Raw genomic sequence first — 25186 nt, forward strand, 5'->3', positions numbered from 1 at the left:
ACCCTGAAACTGTAGGGGAAACAATTAAAAATCTAGAAAAACCAAAAAGCAAAGAGAACTTTTTTCATGGTCTCAGACAACACCGTCTCAAGTGCGTGGTTTATCTAGGTTTTGGGGTACCCTTCTGCAATTTCTAAGAAGTGAATCTAAAATAAGAAACAGAACAGAATATATTTGAACCACGGGCGTGCCTATAACAGGAAGCTGCATTTCGATACCAAGTTTGCAAAGGTACCTTTTGTGACAGCAAACAATTGCTAACTTTCAAAAATTTTTCTGAAACTTTGTGACAGGAATGTCAGCTTCTGGAAAGTGCTGAGATACTGAAATGTTATCTCCAATTAATTACAATCGCTAACATCTCTGCTATTTGTTATTCTGAATAGATACATTTCTATGGAACTAGTAAGTGAATGAATCAAAGTACCTTAACGCATGAGCATTTTTATTACACATTTTGTTCTTTAAAGCACTGTATTAGGATGAGAGAAAGTAAAACTGTTAAGGAAGGGAATCTTGAGTTGTTACGTGACTATTTTCTCTGATTCTCATTTTACACTTACAAGAACTCTCTAACTCTATGGAGAAGATGATGATATTCTCATTCCTGCTGCAAAGAGAGATGGGTGCATGCTGTGCTCTTCTTGAGAGGGTTTTTTTTCACTCTTACTGCTCTTGTTATCAATCTAAAGTGAATTCTACTCTTAGTAGATACCTATGACCAGTCATCATTATTTTCTGATGTTCGTGGCTCAGTGACAAAGCCTCTCATTAGAAGAAGGAATTTTTTTCTCTCATCAGGATGTTTTTCCACCTCTGGCCTCCTGCATTTCCTTTTTTCATCTGCCTGTCTTTTCAAGAGAGATGTATAAAGCTCAAAATGTACAGCACCCAACACCTTTCTTTCTGCAATTTGCCACAATTTCTGCGTGAACTCTGTGCCCCAGCATTAGCAGCACAATGCAGCCCATGGGAGGGCACAGGGGTTCTCCAACTTAGTAAGTTGTGCGAACATGTCTTTACTGCACAGGCGACTAAGTTTTTGACAGCTCAAGGATGCTTAAAATTTTCAAGAGCCTGGAAGATACCTCTGCTGAAGCAGAAGGAAAATGGTGGGCAAATAAAGCAAATACATGCTTACCATTTAGCAACAACTCTTCTCTCTTCATGATTCCAGTTTTTGCAATCTTCCTGTCAAAAGTTGTTTATTTCATACACAGGCACTGCTGCACAAAGCCCTGCTAATCTGCCCTTGCCGCCTCCTCCTGTGCTTCAAATATAACAAAAGGTGATTTTCTTTCCTTTTTTGTGTAATTAAGTGAAGGACGTGTTCTTTTCATTTAAAACCTTCTTTATACAAGACTGAAATACCATGTCTTAAATCCAAGCATTAGGTATATATTAGATATAAACAAACGTACTGTTAAACCCGGCACTTGAAACAAAAAAAATCTCCTTTCCCTAACATCTCTCTGTTCTCCAAACTGCTGTATTATTTGCTGTACTCAGATTCTGACCATTAAGAGCCTGTTCTTGTCGATAAATACAGTGTAAGTTTCCAACTCTATCAACATCCATCTGCTTGCCTAAAAGCTTCCGTTTTGTTGTTATTTCTTTAAACACAGAATCATACAGCAAGGTGAAACAGATTTGGAAATAGAATGTTCATGCCTTCATGCTGGGTATGTCATGCAGAGCACGATGAGATGTTTTATCTACCCTTTCAGAATTTCAGGCAGAAATAAGAGTTAATTGGATAGGACTGTCTCTCTCTTGAACCCAGTCACACTTTCACAATGCTCTGAAACCGTCTTTTTCCAGCTTTTCCCTCACAAAGAATTGCTACCCATGTCCAGTCACAATGAGTTGTTGGACGCTTATGAAACAAAATCAGCTTGCTTGGACTGATATTCAGAACATTCAAAGCCATGAAAAGGATTCACAGCTCAGAGTGATCCAATGGTTAGAGAAAAACAGAATGCAGCCTAGTAATTTTCGGTGTCAGTCCTGGTTCGATCCTCTTCTACCCTAAAACCGTCTTCAGACCCAAACCCAGGACAGCTCCAGATCTGCAGGATGGATGGGCCTGAAATGCACCTGTACTCATCAGCCAAAGTGCAGAATAACTCTGAATTTTGACAAAGCAAATGTATTTCTCTAGTGACATTTTTTTTCCTTTTTGATCCCAACTGGTTCCTATAGGATAAATCACGTTTAAAACAATAGTGTTACAACTAAGAATTTGTACCCTGAGATATTAAATTTCATAACTTTTTCATTTGTACATCTGTGCATAAGTATCACTCACTCCTACTCCTAACAACTTACTGTTGTGTTCAATGACAAAATACATAACCTTGAAAAGCCTTACCAGCCTTGCATTTCAAAGGCATTTCATAATTGTTTACCTCTTGGCTTGAACAGTAGTACTGTATGTACAAGGCCCTCCTTGAACTTGTGTAATTCAAAACTGTTTAGAAACTTTTTCTCAAACGAATTTCTTCAGGGGGAAAAAAAAAGCCAACAATAATAATAACAACAACATATTCCAACAAAGAATTTTTGTTAAGCCTTTTTGTTAAAAATAAAAAAAAATTCCTTTCTCTTTTACCCCAGAAAAGCAGTTTTCATTCCTACTTATTTCAAAGGAATGTCTGCAATTTTGTGGTATTATGCAAACCCCAATTAGCAGTCCACAAGGTGTTTTGAGAAACAGTGCCTAATGTGTTACAGACACATTTAGTGGCCAACCTCCAACAGCCTGAAAAAAATGCCTTTTTTGAAAGAAAGTTTGGGAATTAATTCACCTCAATTTTACGGGGAAATGCTAAGAGAAATAATTCTTCCAACAGCTAATAAAATTTTTTTTTTTATTAGTTGTTGTTGCTTGTATGTTCGCTTACAGAAACAGAGCAGGATATTTCTGGCACCTGAGCAATTTGGTTTCCTTCAGTCTTTCCTTAAAATCCAGTTCTACAACTACTCACTGCTGAGCAAAGTGGTTAGTCTTACAAATTGTAGTCATCATTTGAGAGCAGTTCCAAAGACATCCATTGATTACATCTGTTTATTTAGATCTGTTATGGGACCTAATAACTGTGGGTTTTTTTCACCTCCACTGCCCACCATAACAGGACACAGGTATTTAAGATGCCTGCTAGGGTAACCTTCAGGACTGGGGTTTACAACAGTAAGAACAGTAAAGGGTGGGGAACACCGTTTATTCTGGGAGCCCTCCTGGGCTACACCAAGACTCCCACTGAGCAGAATGTGCTGTCTGACACAGCTTACCTGCACTTCGGAAACAAGACCACACAGATTTAAAACGCCCAAAGCAGCACTGACATACACAAGTGACAGTGAAGTTGCTGCTCATTCACAGGACTGAGGTTTTATTCCTCCCTTCCTCACCAGAACTGTGGAAAGATTTTATGAATGCCACAGTCAGAAGGAAGGTAAGGACATACACGTGTATTTCAAACACTCGTGACTATACAATGTCATGTATTTTATACCCCTTAATTTCTCTTCCCTGCAGAGGAAAAAACCCTCATCCTATTGTTAGCAATCTTTTACAAGTGATCCTACCCTAGCCAACTCCAATAAGCACATTTTATTGCTCAATTAGTTCTTTATTTCTATCATGCCTAGGAACAGAAGCAAGATCTTGAAAAGTTTAAACCTTTTTTTTTCTTTTGGCTCACATTCTACACAAACTGTTTCTAAAACTCTCATCCTTTCTCACTGACACATAAAAGTTCCTGGTCTCCTTTTTCCAGTCTCTAATCATGCTTCAACTCCTCATGAAACTCCAAGAGGCCCTGGCAGGCTCAGCTCCTCTCTCTCATTCTTTGCTAGCACAAAGTGGGGCAGCACGGGCCTTACTGGACAAAGGGACAGAAGGGGCAAGGCTTTATTAAAGTTACTCTTGAAAGATTTTAATTATCATCAGGATAAACACAAAGATGACAAGTATCTTAAACTGTGATTTTTTTTTTCCTGAAGGCATAAAATAACGTGCATATCTAGAAACATCACAAATTACAGATCATCTCTCTATACATTGTGTAAATAAATATTTAGCGGTTGAATTAGACATATTTATGAACCTCTGGGGCAGAGTACCATTTAAGTAATTCAATCACATATCAAAACAGATTTTTGTTTTAGTTTTCTTGAAAAGTCAGCTTTGCTGACTAACTGCCATTTTACTCTTCTTTGTTGTAAAGTCCACAAAAGGAAAATACCTATTTAAAAATATGAAGGCCATAAATCAGTAAATCAGAAGTTTCAGAGGAAGGATTGGAGCTGCAGCTGAGTGATTCTTACAACCCTGGCTTTACTCTATGCTTTACTGGGTCTCAAGCTGACAAAATGGGGTCAGACAGCCAAAAACGTTCCCTTCTGGTTCTGTCTGGGAAATTGGAAAGGGCCAAGTCAGTCAAGAAATATAGGGCCCAATCTGCTCTGTTAAAACAGCCATTTTGGTAGCTGGTCTTGCTAACAGGCTATTGCTTTCAACAACCTGAAGTCTTCCAGGCAGTCACCAGCCTTCAAGTATAAGGCAGGTTAAGTGATGGTACTCAAAGTGTACATCGGTTTTTAAAAGCAACTGCCCTGCAGCTGAAGGTATCATCCCTCTAGCTCTGTTATGCTAGAGGAGAGTGCAAACACCCCTAGCCTCCCTCAACGCAAGATACATTAAATATGTTAAATAACCTGACTAATGAACTTGTGGGTGGTTTCCAAAGTTATCATCCATCTGTACCCACACGCTGCGGGCTGGTTTTAAAGGTGAACTGTATAGGAGCCTATGATACACACTGTTTTCACCTCACTAGCAGGCGTAACAGTCTCTCTGCTGGAGGTCAGCATTGACGGCAAAGCAGATCCAGAAGGAAAAGGGTCTGGCCCTCATCTTCTTACCTGTCAACTAACATGAAAGCTCTCTAACTCCATGCAGTTTCAAAGCTAGAAACTCAAAGACAAATTGGAATGCTTTTTCCTGCTGAATTACAGCAGTAAGAAAAACTGCCACTCGGAGCCTAAATAAAGTGCACTTAGGGCTTGGGCCCTATTTCAAGTTCTTATTAGCTCTTGGAAAGGTGCCACAGCAGCTCAAAACCTCTCCTGCTTGGAGTTGCTTAACTCTGCTGTACAAAGAGCGCTGCATCTGCATAGAAAGAAGACCGGTACCTTTGGATTCCCCACTTGTGGCCCTGCTCAGCTCTGTACAACCATGCTCTCAATGCACTGAGCTGCATCTCTGGTCCCGATCTCCACGTCCCCCTGCAGCCCAGGAAACACAACCAGATGCCACACAGCAAGAAGGCACCACCAGACCACCACTGATCCGATGTACAGATCACCTGTGACATGTCAACACAGCCCTGAGCAGTTGTCTGAGTGCCTCATGCATAATTCATGCTTCCTTAAAGTGGTTTCTGTATTTTGACGGCTGACACTCCAAGCTCATTTCTGATCTGTTGCACCGTGCAATCAAAGAGCTCTAAATGCTAGCTGACTTCCCCCAGAAAGCTTTAAGTTACACACAGAGTCTTTGTTCTCCACACTTCCCCCCACTAAAAAAAAAGCCTAGCAGCTTTCCTGTAAATTAGTTCATGCCTTCAGCAGCTAAAAAGGAAATAGAAGAAAGTCAGTTCCTTCCTCCACCCTGCATCTTATAACACTCATACAGAAAACCCAACACAGTGGTCACCCAGCCTCCTCCCACCTCTCCTTTTCAAGCACTGGAGACAGCTCTTTGAAAGCCATCTCCTCTGCTAACAGTTTGCAGGTTGCACTTTCAGAGCCTGGCACTGGTCATTTAGGAAAATCACAATCCATGGCTCCACCAGCTTGACTTACTGCCTCTCTCAGCTGGTCAAGCGTTCAGGTGTGTTTTTCCACTCAAAGAAAGCAGGAAGATACACTACTCGAGGCAATGGGAACTGGCAGGCAGCTCCTTTTGGTTTTGGGTCTTTTTTTCATTATTTCCCTCATGTTTCTTTATTTGTAGAAACATCTTGTAAACAGAGACAGAAGAATTAAATATTTGCCCAGACTTTCCCTGGTTCCATTGTAACATCGGCTTGCAGATTTTACATGTGTTAACAAAGGGAGAGAAGTAAAGAGGAAATAGTTTTAGTTGTTCCATCTTCCCCTCCCCTTCACAGAGTGAGTACTCCTGTCCCCAAAGGGGACTGAATGCCACCTGTTTTGTGAATTGGTGCCTCCTGTTCACAGGCCACCTTCCACTAGCATCTGTATCAAGCCTTAAAGAAAATATTTTCTTATTTCATCCGTAAGGATGACAGCCTGAAGTGGAGGTGATATACATCCTTACTTTCAAAGAAGTTTTTCATTTATACAGCTCTCATGGGCTACTTTGATTTTTCTGGGAACTGGCAGATGAAGTGGCTAAGCCACTCTCCATCATATTTGAGTAGTTGTGGTATTTCAGTAAAGTTCCCACCAACTGGAAAAGCGGTTTTTAAACCTTTAAACCATTTTTAAAAAGGGATCTAAGGAAGACCTTGGGAACTACAAGCTGGTCAGTCTCACCTCTGTGACCAGCAAGATCATGGAGCAGATCCTCCTGGAAACTACACTAAATGCTCACATGGATAATAAGGAGGTGATTGGTGACAGCAAACACCTTGGCTTCAGCAAGGACAAATCATGCCTGACAAACTGGTGGCCTTCTACAATGGAATTAACATGCTGGTAGATAAGGGAAGAGCTAGTGACATCATCTACCTCGACTTGTGCAAAGCAGCTGACACTGTCACAAACAATATCCTGTCTCTAAATGGGAGAGACATGGATTTGACAGATGGACTACGCAGTGGATAAAGAACTGGCAGGATGGTCACACTCAAGAGCTGCGGTAAATGGCTCAATGTCTAAGTGACAAGTGGCATTCCTCAGGGGCTGGCATAGCAACCAGCACTGTTCCACACCTTCATCGGCGACACGGACAGTGGGACTGAGTGCACCCTGAGCAAGTTTGCCAACAACAAACATCAAGCTCTATGGTGTGCTCTGTACGCAGGAAGGAAGGGATGCCATCCAGAGGGACCTTAACAGGCCTGAGAAGAGGGCCTATGCAAACCAAAAAGTTCAGCAAGACCAAGGGCAAAGTCCTGCACCTGGATAGGGGTAATCCCAAGCACAAGTCCAGGCTGAGTGGAGAATGGATTGAGAGCACCCTTTGTGAGAAGGACTTGGAGGTGCTGGTGGCTGAGAAACTTGACATGAATGGGCCATGTAAGCTCATGGCCCAGGTGGTCAACCATATCCTAGGCTGCGTCAAAAGCAGTGTGGCCAGCAGGTCGAGGGGTATTTCTATCACCTTAGTCTGCTCTCATGTGACCTCATCTGAAGTGCTGTGTCCAGCTCTGGGGCCCCCAACATATGAAGGACACAGATCTGTTGAAGCAAGTCCAGAGGAAGGACACAGAGATGCTCAGAGGGCTGGACCACCTCTCCTATGAAGACAGTCTGAGAAAGTTGGGGTGGTCCTGGAGACAGAAAGGCTCCAGGGAGACTTTACAGCGCCTTCCAGTACCTAAAGGGGGGGTTACAGGAGACCTGGAGAGTGACTTTTTACGAGGGCATGAACTGACAGAACAAGGGGAAATGGTTTCAAACTGAAAGAGGGCAGGTTTATATTAGATACAAGAAATTCTTACCTATGAGGGTGGTGAGACATTGGAACAGGTTGCTAGAGAAGCTGCAGATGCCCCATTCCTGGAAATGTTCAAGGCCAGGTTGGACAGGGCTTTGAGAAACCTGGTCCAGTGGAAGGTGTCCCTGCCCATGGTGGGGTGGTTGGAACTACATGACCTCTGAGGTCCCTTCCAACCCAAATCATTCTATGATTTGTAATGCAAAATCAATGGGATGTCTAAGCAGTTGTTCTTTCTTCATTTCAGTGCAGCTTATTTTCACTCTATCCTTGTCCAATCCAGTTCAATTACTGGTTTCACTCTTTAAGGAGATTTTAAAACAGTCATCCAACTTTTCTGATATCCTATGGATTAGTTGTGCTCCCCACCCAAGCCATCAGTCTGGCATTCATGTTTTTACATGCTTTTCTTTTTACTATCACGCTGCTTTATTTTATTTAATCTCTGCTTCTTCCACTTCTGCCTCTGTGTGTGGCTCTGATGGTTCTGTGTTACTTTATCAGACTCATTGTAAGAGAAATTTGGGACAGATAAAAAGTTTTGCTGCTGCACACCCTGCTTGTGCTCACTCAGAAGAGGCTGAGGCTCTTCTCTTGATAAAAAGATGGGTTTGGGAACAGGAGCAGAACTTTTGAGCAACGGTATTAAAGCCAAACAAGTTTCTACTAGCAGCACCTTACCAGCTCACTTGGGAAAGCTGCTGACTCCTACAAGCCATAGGGTTTTGGCGATTGCAATGCTCATGACCCAGCACACAATGAAGTTCTCATAGAAAATTAAGTTTTGGTATCTCCTCTCTCTTTCTGGACAAAGGTGAAAGAGAAGCTCCTGGAGGGCTTTGAATAGATACCTCCTGGCTGAGACACATAATTTAAACAGCTGCTGGTTAGTAGCATGCCTGCCCTTGCACTGTGACAATCGTCCCAGTAGCTTCCTCTGTCCTAATTAAAATAAGGTGTGGGGTGTTATGTGGGGAAAACCAGGAGTTTTATTGACTTGAGGCAGGCAACAGATATTTATGAGACATTTCAGAAGCCATTTATACAGTGATGTTGAAAGCTGTATTTGTAGGAGACATCAAATGCCTGCAGACCCCAACAGGACACAGTCTTACCTACCATGTGCTATCCTTCGGTAGAGGAAAGGAGCAGTAAATAAAATTCTGCCAGTAACAAGTAGGAAGAGGAGGTGCAAAGGACAGCGAATGCCAATTTTTCTGGTGAAAGAAGCATCAGTGAAAATGTACTGTGCACAGAGGTGGAGGTGACAGGAGGGGAAGATATTGAAGACTATCTAAAATAGAGAAGAGGCAAGTAAGACTGCAGGTGTGGGAACCAGTTAAGTTGAAGACACAGATGCGCATTGCAACAGAAGAGAATTAATTTGCAGTGAGGCAGTCAGTCTGGTCATAATAATTTGGAAAGATGCTCAAAGGCATGGCGGCTGAGGAGTACACTAGGACAGACTCTGCAATATGAAGGGAGAACAAATGACTACTAAGGGAAATCGAGGACTTGACAGTGATGGTGAAAAAGAAATCCCATACTGAACTGTTGCTCTGCTTTTCTAAAATGGAAGAGAACTGGCCTGGTGATTTTTCTCACCCTCATCTCTCCATGTAATCTAGAGTCAGCATGAAAATTGAAGTCTAAATAGGAGAACAGGAGGAAAAAATATAAGCAGATGACCAGAAAAAAACAGATTCTCAATGATGATCTAAACTTCAGTAGTTCTGCCACTAATTCATAGTGTTGCTCGTAACTCATGCTGTTAACAAGGTCACATGCAAAACGTTTTTCTGTCTGTATGACAAGACAGCTAAGTATAGAGTGCTTTCCCCTTCTAGTCATTTGATCCTATTCAAAACATATAATCTCCCAGGTCTCCAGTCTGTGCAAAGCCAGACATCAGCACATTTTTGGCTACAGGGCACCTACGAAAAGATTACTGACAGTCTTGTGAGGCTTGTCGTGCAGATTCTGTCAAGGGGCCAACATTTAAATAAGGTACCTTGCATTTTCATTATGAGAACTCCAGCTCACTATTAGCAAAGTTAGTTTAACTTTCAGTCTGTTGTGCCGGTTACTTAGTAGGTACTAAATGATGCACATGGCAGGCAATGGGGGAAGGGAAGATCTATTCTATTGCTATTCCATGGGGAAATTAAATAGGCTTGCTGAGTCTGCTTGGTTAGGGGTTATAACTCTATTCTGACTTCCATCTCTTTAATGTAATTATGATTTAACAGCTATGTGCTTTCAGTAGATGACCACATTTTACAGATCGCATCTTGTAACTCAGAAAAGTATTCTGTAGGTAGCTTAAGCATTAATTTGACACAAATCAGGTAGCTTCCTAGACACTTAAAGTCAGGCTTCCATCTTGAAGCAGAACTTCAGACCTAGTTATTAGCGAAGATCTGAGCATTCAGGTTCTACTGATGATCTGTGAAATCTTGTCAAGGATCATACATTTCTAACAGATAAGCCAGGCAGACCACTCAGTGAACACATCCCAGTCCGCTTCTGACAGGAAAATCCCATACTTCTGACTCTTATTTTCTCCCCAGGCAAAATAGGGTCTTCAGGCACACTTCTGTCTTACACTGCTTGCACTTCACCTTGCATGCAGTATGTTTTCCGCACTCGCCCCACAAGCCCTACTATCCCTTTCACTTTTACAATGGGTAAGGTAACTAGTACTCAGGTAAAAAGAGAAGAGATCATACTGAAGCCTTCTGATTACTCATTAAGCTTAACTACTGTAGTGCTGTAACAGCTCCTGTATGCTCTTGCCTGCAGTATGCCTTCAGCATGAGCCCCCATGCTGCCGTAACTTGAGCTATCCTTGATATTTTTCATCACTTTGGCTGAGATGCACGAAGCTAGAAAAACTGATAAACCATAACTCACAACATGCTCCTTAAAAAAATGTCTCTGAGAGTCAATGCATGACTGCACCAAGCCCATCTAATCTGTGTCACCATGCCCTTATCCACATCTGCAATTATGGTTTCCAATGAGAGGGCAGGACAACTTGACAGAAAGAAGACGGGAAAAAAGCTGTGCCAGCACTTACATGCAGCAGTGATTGTTGCCTTATTCATGACTGACAAGGAGGGAATTTGGGATTAAACTTGAGACATGCTAGTGGACTAAACAGCACTAAAGAAATTCCCATCTCTCCCTCCAACTCTCACCCATTGCTGGTCTCCTCTAAGTGCCCTCTGTTCCTCGCTGCTCTGCTCTCTTGAGAGCTCTCAGTTTGCTGACTCTAAGCAGGATGTTCAAACGGACCTTGCTTGGAAGTGTATGCTGACAGTGTCTCACCTAAAAGCCTCGCTCCTCTGCCATTTTAGGGTCGTAGTTCTCAGCTGTGCAGTGAACTCTTCTCAGTCTCTTTTCCAGTGGTCACAGAAAGCAACACACAGACTTTTACACACACAGAATTGACTTCAAGAAAGGCCCTGAGCTAGTCAGCCAGTACTAATTTATTTAGTTAGCTTTACTTCCCAAACAAGAACGTGAAATGTACACTCACTAGTGCTTCCAGGAAGAAGAGAAAGCAAGTGCAATAGCTGTGCAGCACCTGTAAAGTTCAGAATCTCGCACACGGTTTTTCTGTTTCTTGCTGTTAGTGTGCCTGAATGTAATCTATATCACTAAAATAATCTGCAAGCAGGGAGTGCAGAATTCTTTTCCTCCCTCCACCTCTTTTAATGAGACAAAATTGCATGTAAACCCCAAGCTGGATCAAATAGTTTTTTCTGGCATTTCACAGAAGCCCAGTCTCTCTCACCCCTTTATTCTCTCAGTTCCACTTGGAATTAGAAATGCAATTGCCCAATTACTGTGAAGGCAGCTGTTCCTGCAGTTTATCCACTCAGGCTGGAAGCAGGAAATATGAAATCTTCCATGAAAGCCTGTAATTATGAGATTTCCAATTTAAGTTTTGCACACATGAACTGTTTGGAAGATGTTTGGATAAGCGAAGTTGGAACACAGCTATTTGGATAAGCACCTGGATGCTTCATGAACACAGTCTCCTGATAATCCAGATAACATGCAGAGATAACCCCCTGAGGATTAACTGCTGCTACCCTTAACTAACAGAAAGCTCACTCACAGAAGCGCTTCTTATTAGACAAGGAAGAACTTAGCCCACAGCTATTAAAAACAGGATAGTGGACTGTGTATGGAAGGTATTTTCGCTACCCATCAAAATTTTGATGGCTTAAGAAATGTTCTGCACCTGCATTTTCCAATAATTCTGTATGATTTTTAATTGAATATTCACCTAGCATCTGTGTAGACACTAGTTTTTGTCTGTTTTGGAACACAGTTCCAGCAAGCTTAAAACTAATTCCTTCTACTTGATGAACCTACTTTACAATTTAACTTTCAAAAGCAGTGTTCAAACACTACTGTGTAGTACTTAGTTTAGAGTTATTCTTCTGTCTGATCCGTAATTCCAGCAGCTGAAAACAAAACATTCAATCTCAAGGCAGTGCTTAAGCAGCAGGAAAGAAGTAATGCCTGCCACAGCACAGTGCGTTCTGAAAATCCTCCAGGATAACACTTCATTTCTAACTGCACCTGCACAGAGCACCTTCTAGGTAGGCCTTTGAGTTAATACTTTGTCCTTACCTTAGGTCAGGGATAGCAGGAGAACACTGAGATAGCAATATTTGAAGGGCATTACCTCCACACAAGCCAGAGCTGGCTACAGATGAAAGGATTTCATACTCTCCCACAGGAAGTGGAGTTTTGCACACTTCCCCTTCAGAAGGGATCAGATCTGGGGAAGTTTACAGCAATTTCTCCAAATGGTCTTGTGTGTATAAACAGACACTTAAGAGTACACCTTCCACAGGGTTTTACCTAGAAGTAACATTGAACATCCTGGTTTAGAACAAAGCCCATCCATGTCCATGGCAAGACAGTCCCTGGCTTCACCGCAATTTCAAACAGTTCCTCAGTTCCTGGGACTGGGGAGCACTCCCACAGGGTTGCATTCCCAGAGATTACACATCAACTGGCAAAGGTCAATGGCAAAGTTTTATTTTCTGAGGGAAATCTGAAGGATACCTGAACTTCAGGATATTCTCTTCAAAGAGCAATGGAAGGGGCTTGCCTCTCTACTGATACTGTAATAAGGGGCAGATCTGGCAGCAATACTCAGCCTGCTAAACCTGTGTTCTGTTGGACCTCTCTCCTTTGTACACACTACGTTCATCTTTTGTAGGGAAAACCACAGCTGGCTGTCCACAGAGGAGCCAAAAGAATGCTTTATGAAGGATTTATTCCTTCTTTCATACCAAGTTTGTTTGTTTGTAGCCGTAACAGTGACAGAAGAAATTTTATGTTGCAAGCTGAGGAAAAAAATTAAGAGCTAAGACATTTTTGTCTTGCGTTTTCAAGTCTACACCATGGACCAGTCAAGTACTTAACTTAATGCAATTTATCCCATAATTTAGTAGGCTGAATGCTCTTTCTGAACAAGGTCAAGATGACTTACAAAAAGTTTTTAACAAATATCAAAGCATGTTTTAAGCTGGGTATCTCAAGAGCGTTTCACTTTTTAGTCCAAACAAAAGGAAGACAGGAGAACTAGAAAGTTTTATAGAATTATGGCCAGAACCAGATGCATAATTGCTGTGAAGAAACAGTCTGAGGTCAACTGACTTTTTCAAAGAAGCTGCCACCATGGAGCTCCTGCAGGACAACCCCAATTCAGACAAGTTTGTCCATTTGTAAAGATGCCCCTTGGAAATGTGGCAGTGGTGGGGCAGCATGTGAGCTATTATTGTAAGTAACATGGTTTAGCATATTCTGAAAGCAAAGCTCTGGGGAGGGGGTCTGAATAGGTTATAGTGGAGAAAATGGTGACATGGACACTTTTTTCCTGTTGTTGCATGGATGGAAAGCCAAAGTCACACTTCCTAAATCAGGACTACAGAAAGCTGTCTGGGATGCGTGTCTTCAAGCAAACTCTTTCAAGTAGGATAGATCACAAACTAAGCTTGTTATGAAGAAGCGCTGAAACAGCAAACGTTGCATACAATGCCTCCCTACTTTGGAAGTTGGAATGCAGTATTGAGACTCCCACAATGCATTTTAAACATTTCTCTCACAACATTTAAGCAATACAGAAAACCATCAACACTAGGCAGGCATGGCTAACATCACTACTGCTTTCTATTGGTAGCTGCTTACCAGTTTAATTCTTCACAGAGTACAGAGAACTTCAGAGTCAATTTACCAAAGATAAAAGAAAACTATCAACTTTAACCCTAATGAAGCAAACAAGCATACAACAAATCCTCCCCCCAAAAAACCCCCAGCTCTGTTTGTATTATAGTGTAATAGCTTTTCCAGATTTTCCTTTAGCAACATTATTTTTATATATAAAGCCACGTCTCTGGCTCCTAATATTTAGAACAGCTTCACTGAAAGCAACATATCTGGCCACCACTTCACAGCTCACTGGAATTTGCTCTATTTGTATTTATAGTTTTCAGCAGACTGCTCATTTGTCTCTGAGTTGACAGACCAATAAAACCTCTGTCACTTTTCTAGCACACCAGCAGCATTCCCTTCTTTATGCTGGCCAACATCCAACCTGGGCAATTACATTTTATCTCCTAACTTTATCCTGCAGTCTTAACTCTATAATATCATAATTTTTTTCTCTCTTTTGTGGCTGAACACAGCTGAACAGCTGCTCAAAGAGCTTCTCCAAGTATTTCTGAAAATAAATTTTGTTTTCCAACATTCACAATAATGCAAACAAAAAATGTGCCAGTCAGGCACACAGGAACTGAAAGACCATTTAGAAATCCCTGAGATTTTCAGATTATTTCTTCTCTACTCTTTACCCCTGGTCTAGCTCCTATTTTGGTGGACATCACAGCAGTTGAACTTGGTCATCTCAAAGGTCACTTCAAACTTAACTCTGAATATACCAAAATCCTAACAAATCCACAACAGAAAATTTACATAAGAATGAAGTAGAAAAGAGTGGTTAAGCACAGTGGTTAAGTAGAAAATTTTCACTCTCAAAATAAACAGGACTTCAATCGACAAACACATCAGCTCACTTGGACATGTTCAAAATAAAGGACTTCTAGTATCAGTTCAACTTCTCAATCTAAACTACATTTTAAAAATACTTCAAAGTAAAGAGGTAGGTATTAAACAAGGACCAGAATTTGAACAGTGACCATGATTTAATATCTCAATTATTTTTTTTTAATCTTTGAAGACAATTCTCTAATTATGATAGTCTTTTGGAAAAAAAATAGTCCCAAATCATATATATTAATAACTTACGTTCAGCTGGTAAACTGAAGAGTTGTGTTTGAACAGCACTACCCATAGGTGTGGTCTGAATTTTATCTCTTGGTCTACATACACACACTACAGAAGTGGTACTGGACACTGACTAATTTCACTGTTCTTAATGAGACCACCACTGATTTAACCAGCTCTTCACGAAATATAGAAGAGCATATTTCTTGCTCCCAAGAGCAGGAGTTTCAATACAACCATCAGTGAGCAATCGAAGATGCCACAGGTAGTCTTGATTCTATCAAATTCACATTCTTTGTCCCTCTAAGTGTAATGGATTTAACAAGCCTCAACAAAAAACTTGGGGGAAAAAAAGAAAAGAAAATCTAACCTCAGAAATATATATCAAGCTGTCTTCCTGCCTGCTGTGCATCTCTCAGCAGGACATAAACAAAGCTGATTTCAATCTAAACAATAACACAGGAGACTGCTCAGATGCTAAGACAATGCCATTTGATACCTCCCACATCTTATTTATTGCTGGGATCTACCTTTGTGGCACCTACATGCTCAGCACCAACTACTGAAAATGATGAGCTTTTCATCTGTTAGCCAAACCCCCATGTGGTTCTCAGTAATTTACAGATTCAGACTTTAAGCATTTTATGATTATTAGTTATTGCAGTGGAACTACAAACACAAGCATGAGTTTCAAGATGTCACAACTAAACACGATTCAGCAAATACACACCCAAACAGGTTGTTCAGAGAAGTTGTAGATGCCAGTTCCTGGAAGTCTTCAAGGCCAGGTGGGATGCAACTTTGAGCAACCAGGTCTAGTAGAAGGTGTCCCTGTCCATGGCAGGGGGGTTGACACTAGATGGTCTTTAAAGGTCTCTTCCTATCCAAATAATTTTGTGATTCTATAAGGAATGATGGGAAGTGGAAGCATGAAGTTTATTTTAACATGCACAGCAAAGCTATTGCACAGCATGATAAAAATTTTTAAGTACAAAAGAAAAATGAAGTAGAAGCCATGTTTCCTGGGATACTATGGAAGAGCTGAGTCTTTGGGAGTCTTGTGAATAACTTTAAGGCAGACCTTCAAGCAGCCACTAATGAAACACACGATTTGACTCCGACCATTCAAACAGGTGTATCACAAGACTGCTCAGCAGACAGCTCTAAGGTTGGAAAGAGCAAGCAAGAAGTTTGAATAGACTACTCAACTGTAAGGGAGACAACGGGCTGAGGAGAAGAAGTAAAGACACGCCAATAATTGGCAGAGATTTTCCCAATTGTAATAGGAGCGAAGTTCGGTACTTGCTTGTTTTTCCTGCTCATGGCAAAGGGACTCATCAGTTAACAACAAGCATGATGCATGCATGAATCAGAACTACATTTCTGAGAAAATATCTACCAATAGAAAGAGGTAAGTGGAAAAAAACATTCAGAGTTATTTCAAAAAACCCACAGTGTCTTAACAGACCTCGATAATTTTTAGTAGCACTGCACCTTTCTCTGAAAGTCTTGCATGTCTGCACATGTGCAAGACTCAGTACAGAAAGTCTCTCTGGAGTTATCTGGGATGATCACTGTAAGCTTAAGAGGTGGCTAATGCTCATAAGGAAGACTCTCAGAGGCAAACCTGTACCTGTTCACTGATCAGGTTTGTTTAATATGCAAAGCTACTGCTGAACTCTAGGAGGGGGTGATAAGAAAGTTAGGGTCATAAACAGAACACAGTTACCTCCTAGGCATCAACACAGTTTCAGATAAGAATTATTTGAATAATTCAACTCTAATAATATCAACACATGCTGTTATTTTATGCAGGTAAAAGGCATTGGCTTGCAAATAATCTACTTGAAACACAGTATTAAATGACACCAAATTATACCCATTTCTCACAGAAATGGCTTCTGACACAGCCAGAGACTCAGTCTTCAACAGATCTCAAGTTTTGTGCTGATTTGGTCAAGGATTGAAACAGGATGGGAAAAAAAGAGTTACTAAGCAACAGCAGGCCAGGAGCAGGAGAAAGGTCTGTAGTCTTAATTGATACTAACACTAAAAATCAGTGCAACAAGAAGAGAAGGCTTAAGATGTGAGTTTTACTGCTTTGGAAGTGAAAATAAATCATCATTAGAAACCCTAGACAGGCAGACACTGAAATCTGAGTTCTTCATTCATCCCAAGTATATACTGCATGATGTATTGCAAACCCTTTTTTGCAGGGAGACTAAGTAGCTTATTCTCAGTACTGAACAAGATGAAAGAGCCAGATTTAGCTCTTACATATGAGAGCCCAGGACACACAGATAGTTTTTCTCTCTAGAAGCTCTCTACTCCTACCTCAGGAAAGGGGAATGTGGTATAAATTACAGCTAAATGGGTCCCCAAGACACTGCCATCCACAGAACTGACATCGTGTGCAGATATAGCTCTCTCCTCCACACTATCTACAGTTACGAGGGTTGTGACTCTTCTAGAAAGCCAATCCAAAGCTCAGTCCAATCACTCGGACAAAGCAAAGAAATTTGCTTAGCTAAATCTGTATTAACATGATCAAGGAAGCCAGAAATCCTGACAGTTTCCTTCCAGAATTCGTATCTATTTCCTCTTCTACTGTAAGCAAAGTAGTTTCATGAGGATGTGATAACAGAACATGAGTTATCACATGAATACTTACAAATTCAAATGAAAAAGCCCTTGATGTGGAAAGCGCTGTGAACTCTACTACTGAACAATCAACCTGTATTTGCCTAGCTAGCAGTACCTCAAGCAGAAGTTATTTGCTTTAACTTCACCTGAAGAAAATCTGATTCCCAACTAACTACTGCCTTTTTTATAAGATAGAAGTTACAAAGTTTTGTTCTGCTTTCTTTTCAGCAATCAAACATGTAAAAAACACCCCACAAACACAAAGCTGAGTACCTCAAACTACTAAGCCTTCCAAATGATTATCTCTTCTTCCCATTTCTGCATTCTTTGACTCTGCACTTAATTTAAGTATACTAGATTTCAGCATTTACTGGTTTTCCCACATACTCCAATGTACTTAAAGTGACTAAAATGAAACCACAAGAGGGAAAACTACTAGGATGACTGTTGCTGAGGAGGAAAAACCAGCAACCCAGGTCTGGTTCACTCAAACTGTCTGATGATTCGTATTTAAAGTGTTGAGAGTTAAGTCATCTTCTGCCCTGATTTGTACTGATGCAAGTCAGCTGAGCTTACAAAATAGGATCTGGCACCATGAAGAGGACTGTCCCCTCACAGGATACGAGTAATGGCCATTTGAGTAAATGCAAGTTACTCACATCCTGCTAGTGGACTGATCTGTCTCTGCACATTCACGCTCATTTTCAGTTGCCTCCAGGAATCTGAAGGTGAATCTCATTTGTTACCTAATGAAAGTAATTTCACCAGATACAACACAAGCACAATGAAAAACCACCATTACTCATACATAAGGTGTAAGCAATGCAGCATTTCTGAGGCTGCTTGATTAGGGTCCATCTCTGAACACTCAGCATTCACCACACTCAATCTCCCTGGTTGGCTACGGTACATTCCCAGCTGATTTGCTCCAAGTCTTAAAGAGCAATATGATCTCCTCTTTCGTTATTCCCACCACTCTTACTTACTATTCTTTTAAACTGAAGAGATTCCCCAAGAGTAAGATGACAGGTTGTATATCTTCCTCAGAGCCCAAGAACTATCCTCCCTTTTTCAAAATGGAAGGGGACCAAGCATTTTTTTATTAAACTGCAAACATTTTAAATAATAGACATACAATGACCAACAGCCAACCTTAGCAGGCATTCAAAAGTGATAGACTGATACCTATTTAATATTCAAGTTTATACATAGATTTATGGAGAATACATACATACACACTACAAGCACTTTGAAATACCTACAAAGAGGTTATTCTACCTAAGAAACTAAATTATTCAGGTACGAAGTACTGTAAATTATAGGTCTCAATAACAGGTACACCAAAGGAAGGTGAAGGCATAATCTTTGAAGACTGAATGCTTTGTAAGAATTTAGTGACCAAGTTGCAGAGATGAGATAATCCAGAGTTCTGAAGAAACAAGCCACAGTTTCATTAAGTCTATTAAATCACAGCAGTACAATTACAGGAGAATAAAAAATTATCAGCTGGTACTGAGACAACTACAGGCCTATGACCTTGACTTCAACAGAAGGCAAGAGGTTTTGAAGGAGCAAAGAGGTTGCCTCCAACAGAAGGCAAAATGTTTTGAACCATAAGCAATCTGGAGCACAGGTTAAGATGCAGAGTAAACTCATAAGAAGTACCATGCTAGCCTGACCACTCATCTCTACCTAATGAAAATGCTACAGGTCTAACCTGGACTTCCGTAAAGCATGTGATGTGGTGCCATATGTTAGTGAGATCGGAAAAAACTGACAGGCAAGATTTATACATTTAATGAGAAAGCACGTGCTCTTTACCCAGCAATATACCACGTTTAAAGAGAAAGTTGTGGGACAGGGCAGCGTTTCCCAAGTTTTTAATAGTGGTGGCTATCAAAGTACAAATCGTAAGGGAGTCGCTCCGCTTTGCACAAGGGAAGAGCGGGCAGATCATGTGAAAGGAGCCCAACGCACGCAAAGATCGGGGAGAGGTTTGGCGGTGGAAGAGGAGAGACCATGCGCTCGGAAGGGCACGGCGAACACAGCCGGGGAAGAAGCGACCGGGCTGCCCGGCGGCCCCGGGGCGCCGCTTCTCCGTCATCTTGACCGCGGGGCCGCCGCCGCGGAGCTCCGTGCGGGCCGGGAGAGCTCTCCGCGCCGGCACTGAGCCCGGCTGCCCCGGCGGAGGTCAGCCTCTGAGCCGCGGAGCTACTCGCTCTGGTTTTCAGCCGCGCTTTTATCACCCCGCGTATAAAAACCACGCAGCAGATTGGACTGGGAGAGCGCCATCAGCTAACTGACGTGGCTTCGGAGCGGCACAAACTCCGGTGCGCGTGTCCCGGTGGCGGGAGAGAGCTGCCCAAAGCACGGGCTGTTTCTCAGCCCGGCCGCGGTCGGTCGGGCAGCTCCGCGGCCCCGGCGGCTCTGCCCCACGACGGGACGGGCTGGCTCCGGCCGCGGCTCCCCGTCACCCTCGGCCCCCAGCCGCGTTTGCCCCGCAGATTCCCTGAGCAGCAGGGCGGGGGAAACCTACCTGCCGAAACGCCCAGGGCATCCTCGCTCTCCAAAACGCCTCTGTGCTTCGCCCCGCGGAGCTCCCCCTTGGATTTCCAAACGAGCTTTACCATCTTGATCATCTCGGGCAAGTCCCAGGCCAGGGTCCCCTGCTGATAACCGGGCAGGCTGCCCATGGGAAAGGGCATCGGCTCTTCCCCCGTCCTCCTCCGCCTGCCCGGCTCTGCCGCGGGGAAGAAGCGCTCCAGCACCGGCATCCTGGCCCGCGCCCCCCGCCGGGGAGCCGCAGCCACCCCCCGGTCCGAGCAGCCGCGATGGGCATCCAGAGCGGGGCGGGGGCGCCCGGCTGCCCACCGCCGCCGCCCCTCGCCAGGGGCACGCCCGGCCCTGGCCCAGCGGAAGGAAGGAACGCCGGGCTCCGGCGGCAGCGCTCGGCTCTCGGCGCTGCGCGCCCTCAGCCCGCCGCCAGGCGCCTGCAGCCGGGGCGAAGCGGCTGCCGGGCAGGCGCGGGGCCGCCGCTCATGCCGGCGCGGCGCCGGGACCCGGGGGCGGGGGCTCGGGGCGCTGCTGCGGGCGGCACTCGGGGCAGTGGGCCGCGCCGGCACAGCCGCAGCTCACACCCCGCTAAGCACCACGGCGGAGGCACTTTGACTTTATCCCTGCCGCCATGCCATGGGGGAGCCCCCACTGCCCCGCCTTCCTCCTCGCCCAGCTGGCTGCGGAGCCGGGGGGGTTTTGGTCTCTTAGTCAAACCCCGCCGTCGCCCCGGCTGCCCTTCGCGGGAGGAAGGGCGGTGATTCACGGGACGCTGCGAGGGCCGGGAGCGGAGCACGAGTGCTCTGGCGGCGTGCGGTGCCCCCGCCCGCCCCGCTTTCGGACTCCAGCCCGACCGGGCACCCAGAGGGGCAGCGGAGGTGCCGGCGCTTGAGGGGTCGGAGAGGAACGAGTTGCTGAAATGACGGGTTTGGGGCAGGGTGTGAGGTCTGCCCCGCGCCCTCATCACTTCGGCTGTAAAGCTCCACCTGAACGGGTTCATGTTAGGACACTGCCTGGTGGCAGCGGTCGCTCCCAGACTACGACGAGGAGACAATTATTCATCGCTAATCTTTAAAAACAAGCCAAAGCCGCCCGGGAGAGTGCTCTGTCTCATGCAGCAGGAGAGGTGGCGTGCTGGGGCTGCGCAACTGTCAGCGAGCGCTTCCTCGGGCTTGTGGGCTGCCTTTGGCCAGACCCTGTAGCAGCACCCGGCTCTTCTCTGGGATCCCTGACCCGAAGGGGCCATGCGATTTTCACATTTATGTTGCCTTTATACAGTATATCCCTTTTAGCCTGCTCGTGGTACTGGTCTGTCCTGTAGTTTATGGAGCGTACAGTAGAGGGATGGAGGCTGAGCTCTTGCACGAGCACTTAGTTTTCAGTAAAATTGCAGATTTATTAACGGGATTTTAGTGGGCTTTATAACATTTCCCAGCATGCATAGTTAATACTTTTGTCTTCTCTGGGTTGCATTCAATGTTCTGCCTTCTCTCCAGATGGAAAAGTAAACTGTCAAACAAGCAGGATATTCCTTCACAGAGGAAGAGAAGCCAAGAGAATGGACTGAAACTTAACACCTTTACATGTAGAAAACAGTGCACAACCCTTTCCTCCTCACTTTAACATCAGCAGGGGCAGCATGCTGTTTCCCCTGTTACAGGGTCTCTGCCTTGCTTATCTTAAATGTTCCAACCTCAAACTGACAGCTTTAATGGTTTGCAAAAGTTTTGATTGCAACTGTAGTGCCATACTATTAGCCTTCTACACTTAGTAGCCTTGCCTTGAAAACTATGAAGCACTTCCAAAGTAGTATTGTTGTTGTACTGATATTTTGCAGTCTTTCATATCAGGATATCCTGACTCATTGAACAAAGAAATAGATGATGTGCAGTACAGTAGCACAAGCATTGACACATTCATACAATCTGTGGTTATAATTTTCTAGAAAGGCAAATTTTATTGGTTTTCTTTTCATATGGCTTATTGTGATATTTTAGGTGTTTCATATTGGTGTGTCTTGGGCAATCACTCTTTAAAGCCCTGTTCCTGTCAAAAAGTGATAAACTAGGCAACTGAAATCCAGAAGACTTTGAAGACTCTTTGCCTACTGGGTGGTTTAAGCCTTACACCCCAACTACTTCATTTTGGTTTTGCGCAACGAGGAGTTGCAGTAACTTTTTCAGCTATTGTTTTTCCTCTTTGTTTACCTCTGTGCTTTGTGGTCCCCACTGAGGCAAAGGGCAGAAGTGCCAGAACACTCTCAAAGAAAGGCTATCCTTGTGCCATTTCCATGGCATTGGATGCAAAAAGTGATGAAGAAATAACTGATAGTCACACTTAGTGCTATGGTTTAGCTGACAAGGTGATGTACTGGCAAAGGTTGGACTCAATGGTCATGGAGATCTTTCCCAACCATAATGATTCTACGATAAAAGATACCAGACATCTTGGAAGGCAGTGTATTCACAGATGCCCAGACCAATTTTTAGATGAGTAACTGAATATTTAAGTGTTTAACAGAACTCATCCACCAGCCCTCTTGAAAGCAGCAATAAAAATCTTCTGAGATTTCAAAAGCTACACTACCTTCTTGTGTCCTTAAAACTGTGAAAGGTTTTGTATCATCTGTAGCTGGGTCACTTGGGTGTGTACCTGTCTTATGGACAGGATCAGAATTAATTGCTGTATTTGTTTTCACTTACAGTTCTGCAGGTGCAAAGGAGGAGGCCAGTCAAAAAACAAACTGAAATACATCTGTTGTTATAGTTTCAGTATTTCAAGAAGCTATGCAATAAACCTAAAAGAACAGTATGTACTTCTTCTCTTGGAAAATTACTGTCATATGAAAACAACTGTGTTAGATAGCCTTGAGTTTTGTTTGTTTGTTTGTTTGTTTTTTTCTGGTTTCTGACCAGTTTAAGGATCAGCAGTTGCAAATGAAAAAGCATGTTAAAATTGTTGCTTGGCATTAATGGGTATGTTTGTAAATTAATTCATCTTATTCTTAATAAACTTATGCTTCACAGTTGTACTTCAAGTCAATGATTACTTATCCTTGATTCATCCAAGATTTTGCTGTAACTGACTTTCTTTTTGTCTTTTTCAATATAAGAATGGAGCCACATAAGAGCTGCTCACAGGAAAGCCTGGAAGATCTGTATTTGATTATGAGGAATTTTAGCATCAAAAATCAGCTGTAGCATCCCTCTCAGAGATTTCTAATTGACAAAATGCTCAGATTTTGCAAGTTCTCTGTTTCTCTGACTTGAGTTGTGCTGTGATGATTTACCCAACTTGAAGATGTGACCTCAACACCATGCTTTTCATTGCATTTAAGAAAATCCATCAGAACTAAAACATACTCCTACACAGCAATTTACTCAGCCATTTGTAAGTGCATTTTAAGCAGTCCTTGAGCAAGCTTGTCTCACCTAAAATTTCTCCTTTTGCATTCACACTTCCAGCCAGATTTGAAGGAAATAGTTCAGCGGAGATGGATGGCTTTATTTCTAGCAACTGCATTTCTCTCTGACTCTGAGTTAAAGAAGCTTAAGTGATTACAAGAGAAATATAAATGTATTAGCTCTGTCCCTCATTCATTCCGGGAAGCAATGCCAAAAAAAAAGGCAAATGGAGTCATCTGAAAACATGACAAGGCAGTGCATATTTTCACAGGTAGACATGAGAACTGGAAAAGACTTGAGGAAAGGAATATTGCAGTGGGGGAAAAGGGAAGAGAGTAAGCTGACAGATTAATAGCTGGTGTTTCATAGTTGGTGTCTCTTAAAAAGTTTTACTTGTTTGCTTATTCACTCCGAAGTTATGTACATAAGAGCAGCAGCAGCAGCAGAATTGCATGCCAGATGGTAGAGGAAGTGCCTCATGTATCTTTCCAGTCTACTGAAGCCTGCGGGGTTCTTGTTAACCCACTGCTCTGGTTTTCATTGCAAATCCCTTTCTTCCCCTTTTTTCTTTTCCTTCCTTCAAAGAAAAAGGAGGGAGGGGGAAAGAGAAAAAAAAAAAAAAGAAAAGCCATAGTTTAAACTGGCAATAGCACCATCCTTTTGGCTTTGAGCTCCTCTGTCCTGTGCCAAATATACTGTCTCCAGCAGCTCTCCCTCAACAAATCAGTCCAGACACACAAAAGCTGTAAAAAAAGAATGGTGAAGAAAGATCCTTGAGTCTCCTCTTCTATCCCCCCCCAGCCTTTTCCTTTTGCTTCCCTCCTCGAGCTTCATTCTGCAGCAATGGTCTCCTTCTTGCCAGTACTGTAAGTGATACTGGGACCTTGAGCCTGCAGCGTTGCTGACAGCTTCCTTAGAGTACAGGCGCCTTTGCCTTTCTGTATTAACAGACTATTGTAAAGCAGAAGTAATATTCTATTATTCCTCCCTCTTCCATCTGATAGCTGATGTTTGAAAAAATGGCTCATAAATTATTAGCATGGCAGACTCATTACTTTGGGAAACTTTTCCTATTTTTTCAGCTAACCCCCACCACTGCATTGTGTCACAACTTACATTTCCAAACAGACACCTAAAAAGATTTTTTATAAGCTATTTTTACTGTATATTATTAAAAAATTTGGAAAAATACTCCCAATTTTTCGAGTGATTCACAAACATTAATAAGTCCAAATGTAGAGACCAGTTTCAAAGACTGTCAGATACCGATTTTTAGAAAGCGTAAATCATGTGTCTTTAGGTGGCACTTATTAGTGGAATAATCTTAAATCAGTAGTTACTTATGAAAAGTACGCCTTTGCCTCTGTCCCAGGAATTATAGAGTCATGCAGAGACAATAGGCTAGGCCATTGCCTAAGGTCAGAATCAGGAGATGATGCCATCCCCAGAATCAAGTTTTAGGAGGTTTTAGGGGGGTGAGTTTAATGTAAAAGAGGAGATGGCAAATGTTGGGGCACAGTCTTTACATGTAAAGTTAAAAAAAAAAAAAGAAAGTGCTATACATTTGCAGGGCAGCATAATCAGA

The 25186-nt window shown here is 42.8% G+C and overlaps 1 protein-coding gene across 3 annotated transcripts in view; it reads right to left on the reverse strand.

Moving 5' to 3' along the window:
* Window positions 1-25186, reverse strand: part of PDE7B (phosphodiesterase 7B) — a 171481-nt gene that overhangs the window by 61349 nt on the left and 84946 nt on the right. Inside the window, exon 1 of one of the 3 annotated variants that reach the window (XM_032102110.1) lies at window positions 20181-20528. The exons of the other annotated variants lie outside the window; for them this stretch is intronic. Within the exon in view, the coding sequence (XP_031958001.1) occupies window positions 20181-20418 (238 nt within the window). The 5' untranslated portion in view covers window positions 20419-20528. Of the gene's footprint in view, window positions 1-20180; window positions 20529-25186 lie in introns of those variants that run through there. 3 annotated transcript variants of the gene reach the window in all.

The sequence above is a fragment of the Corvus moneduloides genome, chromosome 3, assembly GCF_009650955.1.
Source record: "Corvus moneduloides isolate bCorMon1 chromosome 3, bCorMon1.pri, whole genome shotgun sequence".
NCBI lineage: Eukaryota > Metazoa > Chordata > Aves > Passeriformes > Corvidae > Corvus > Corvus moneduloides.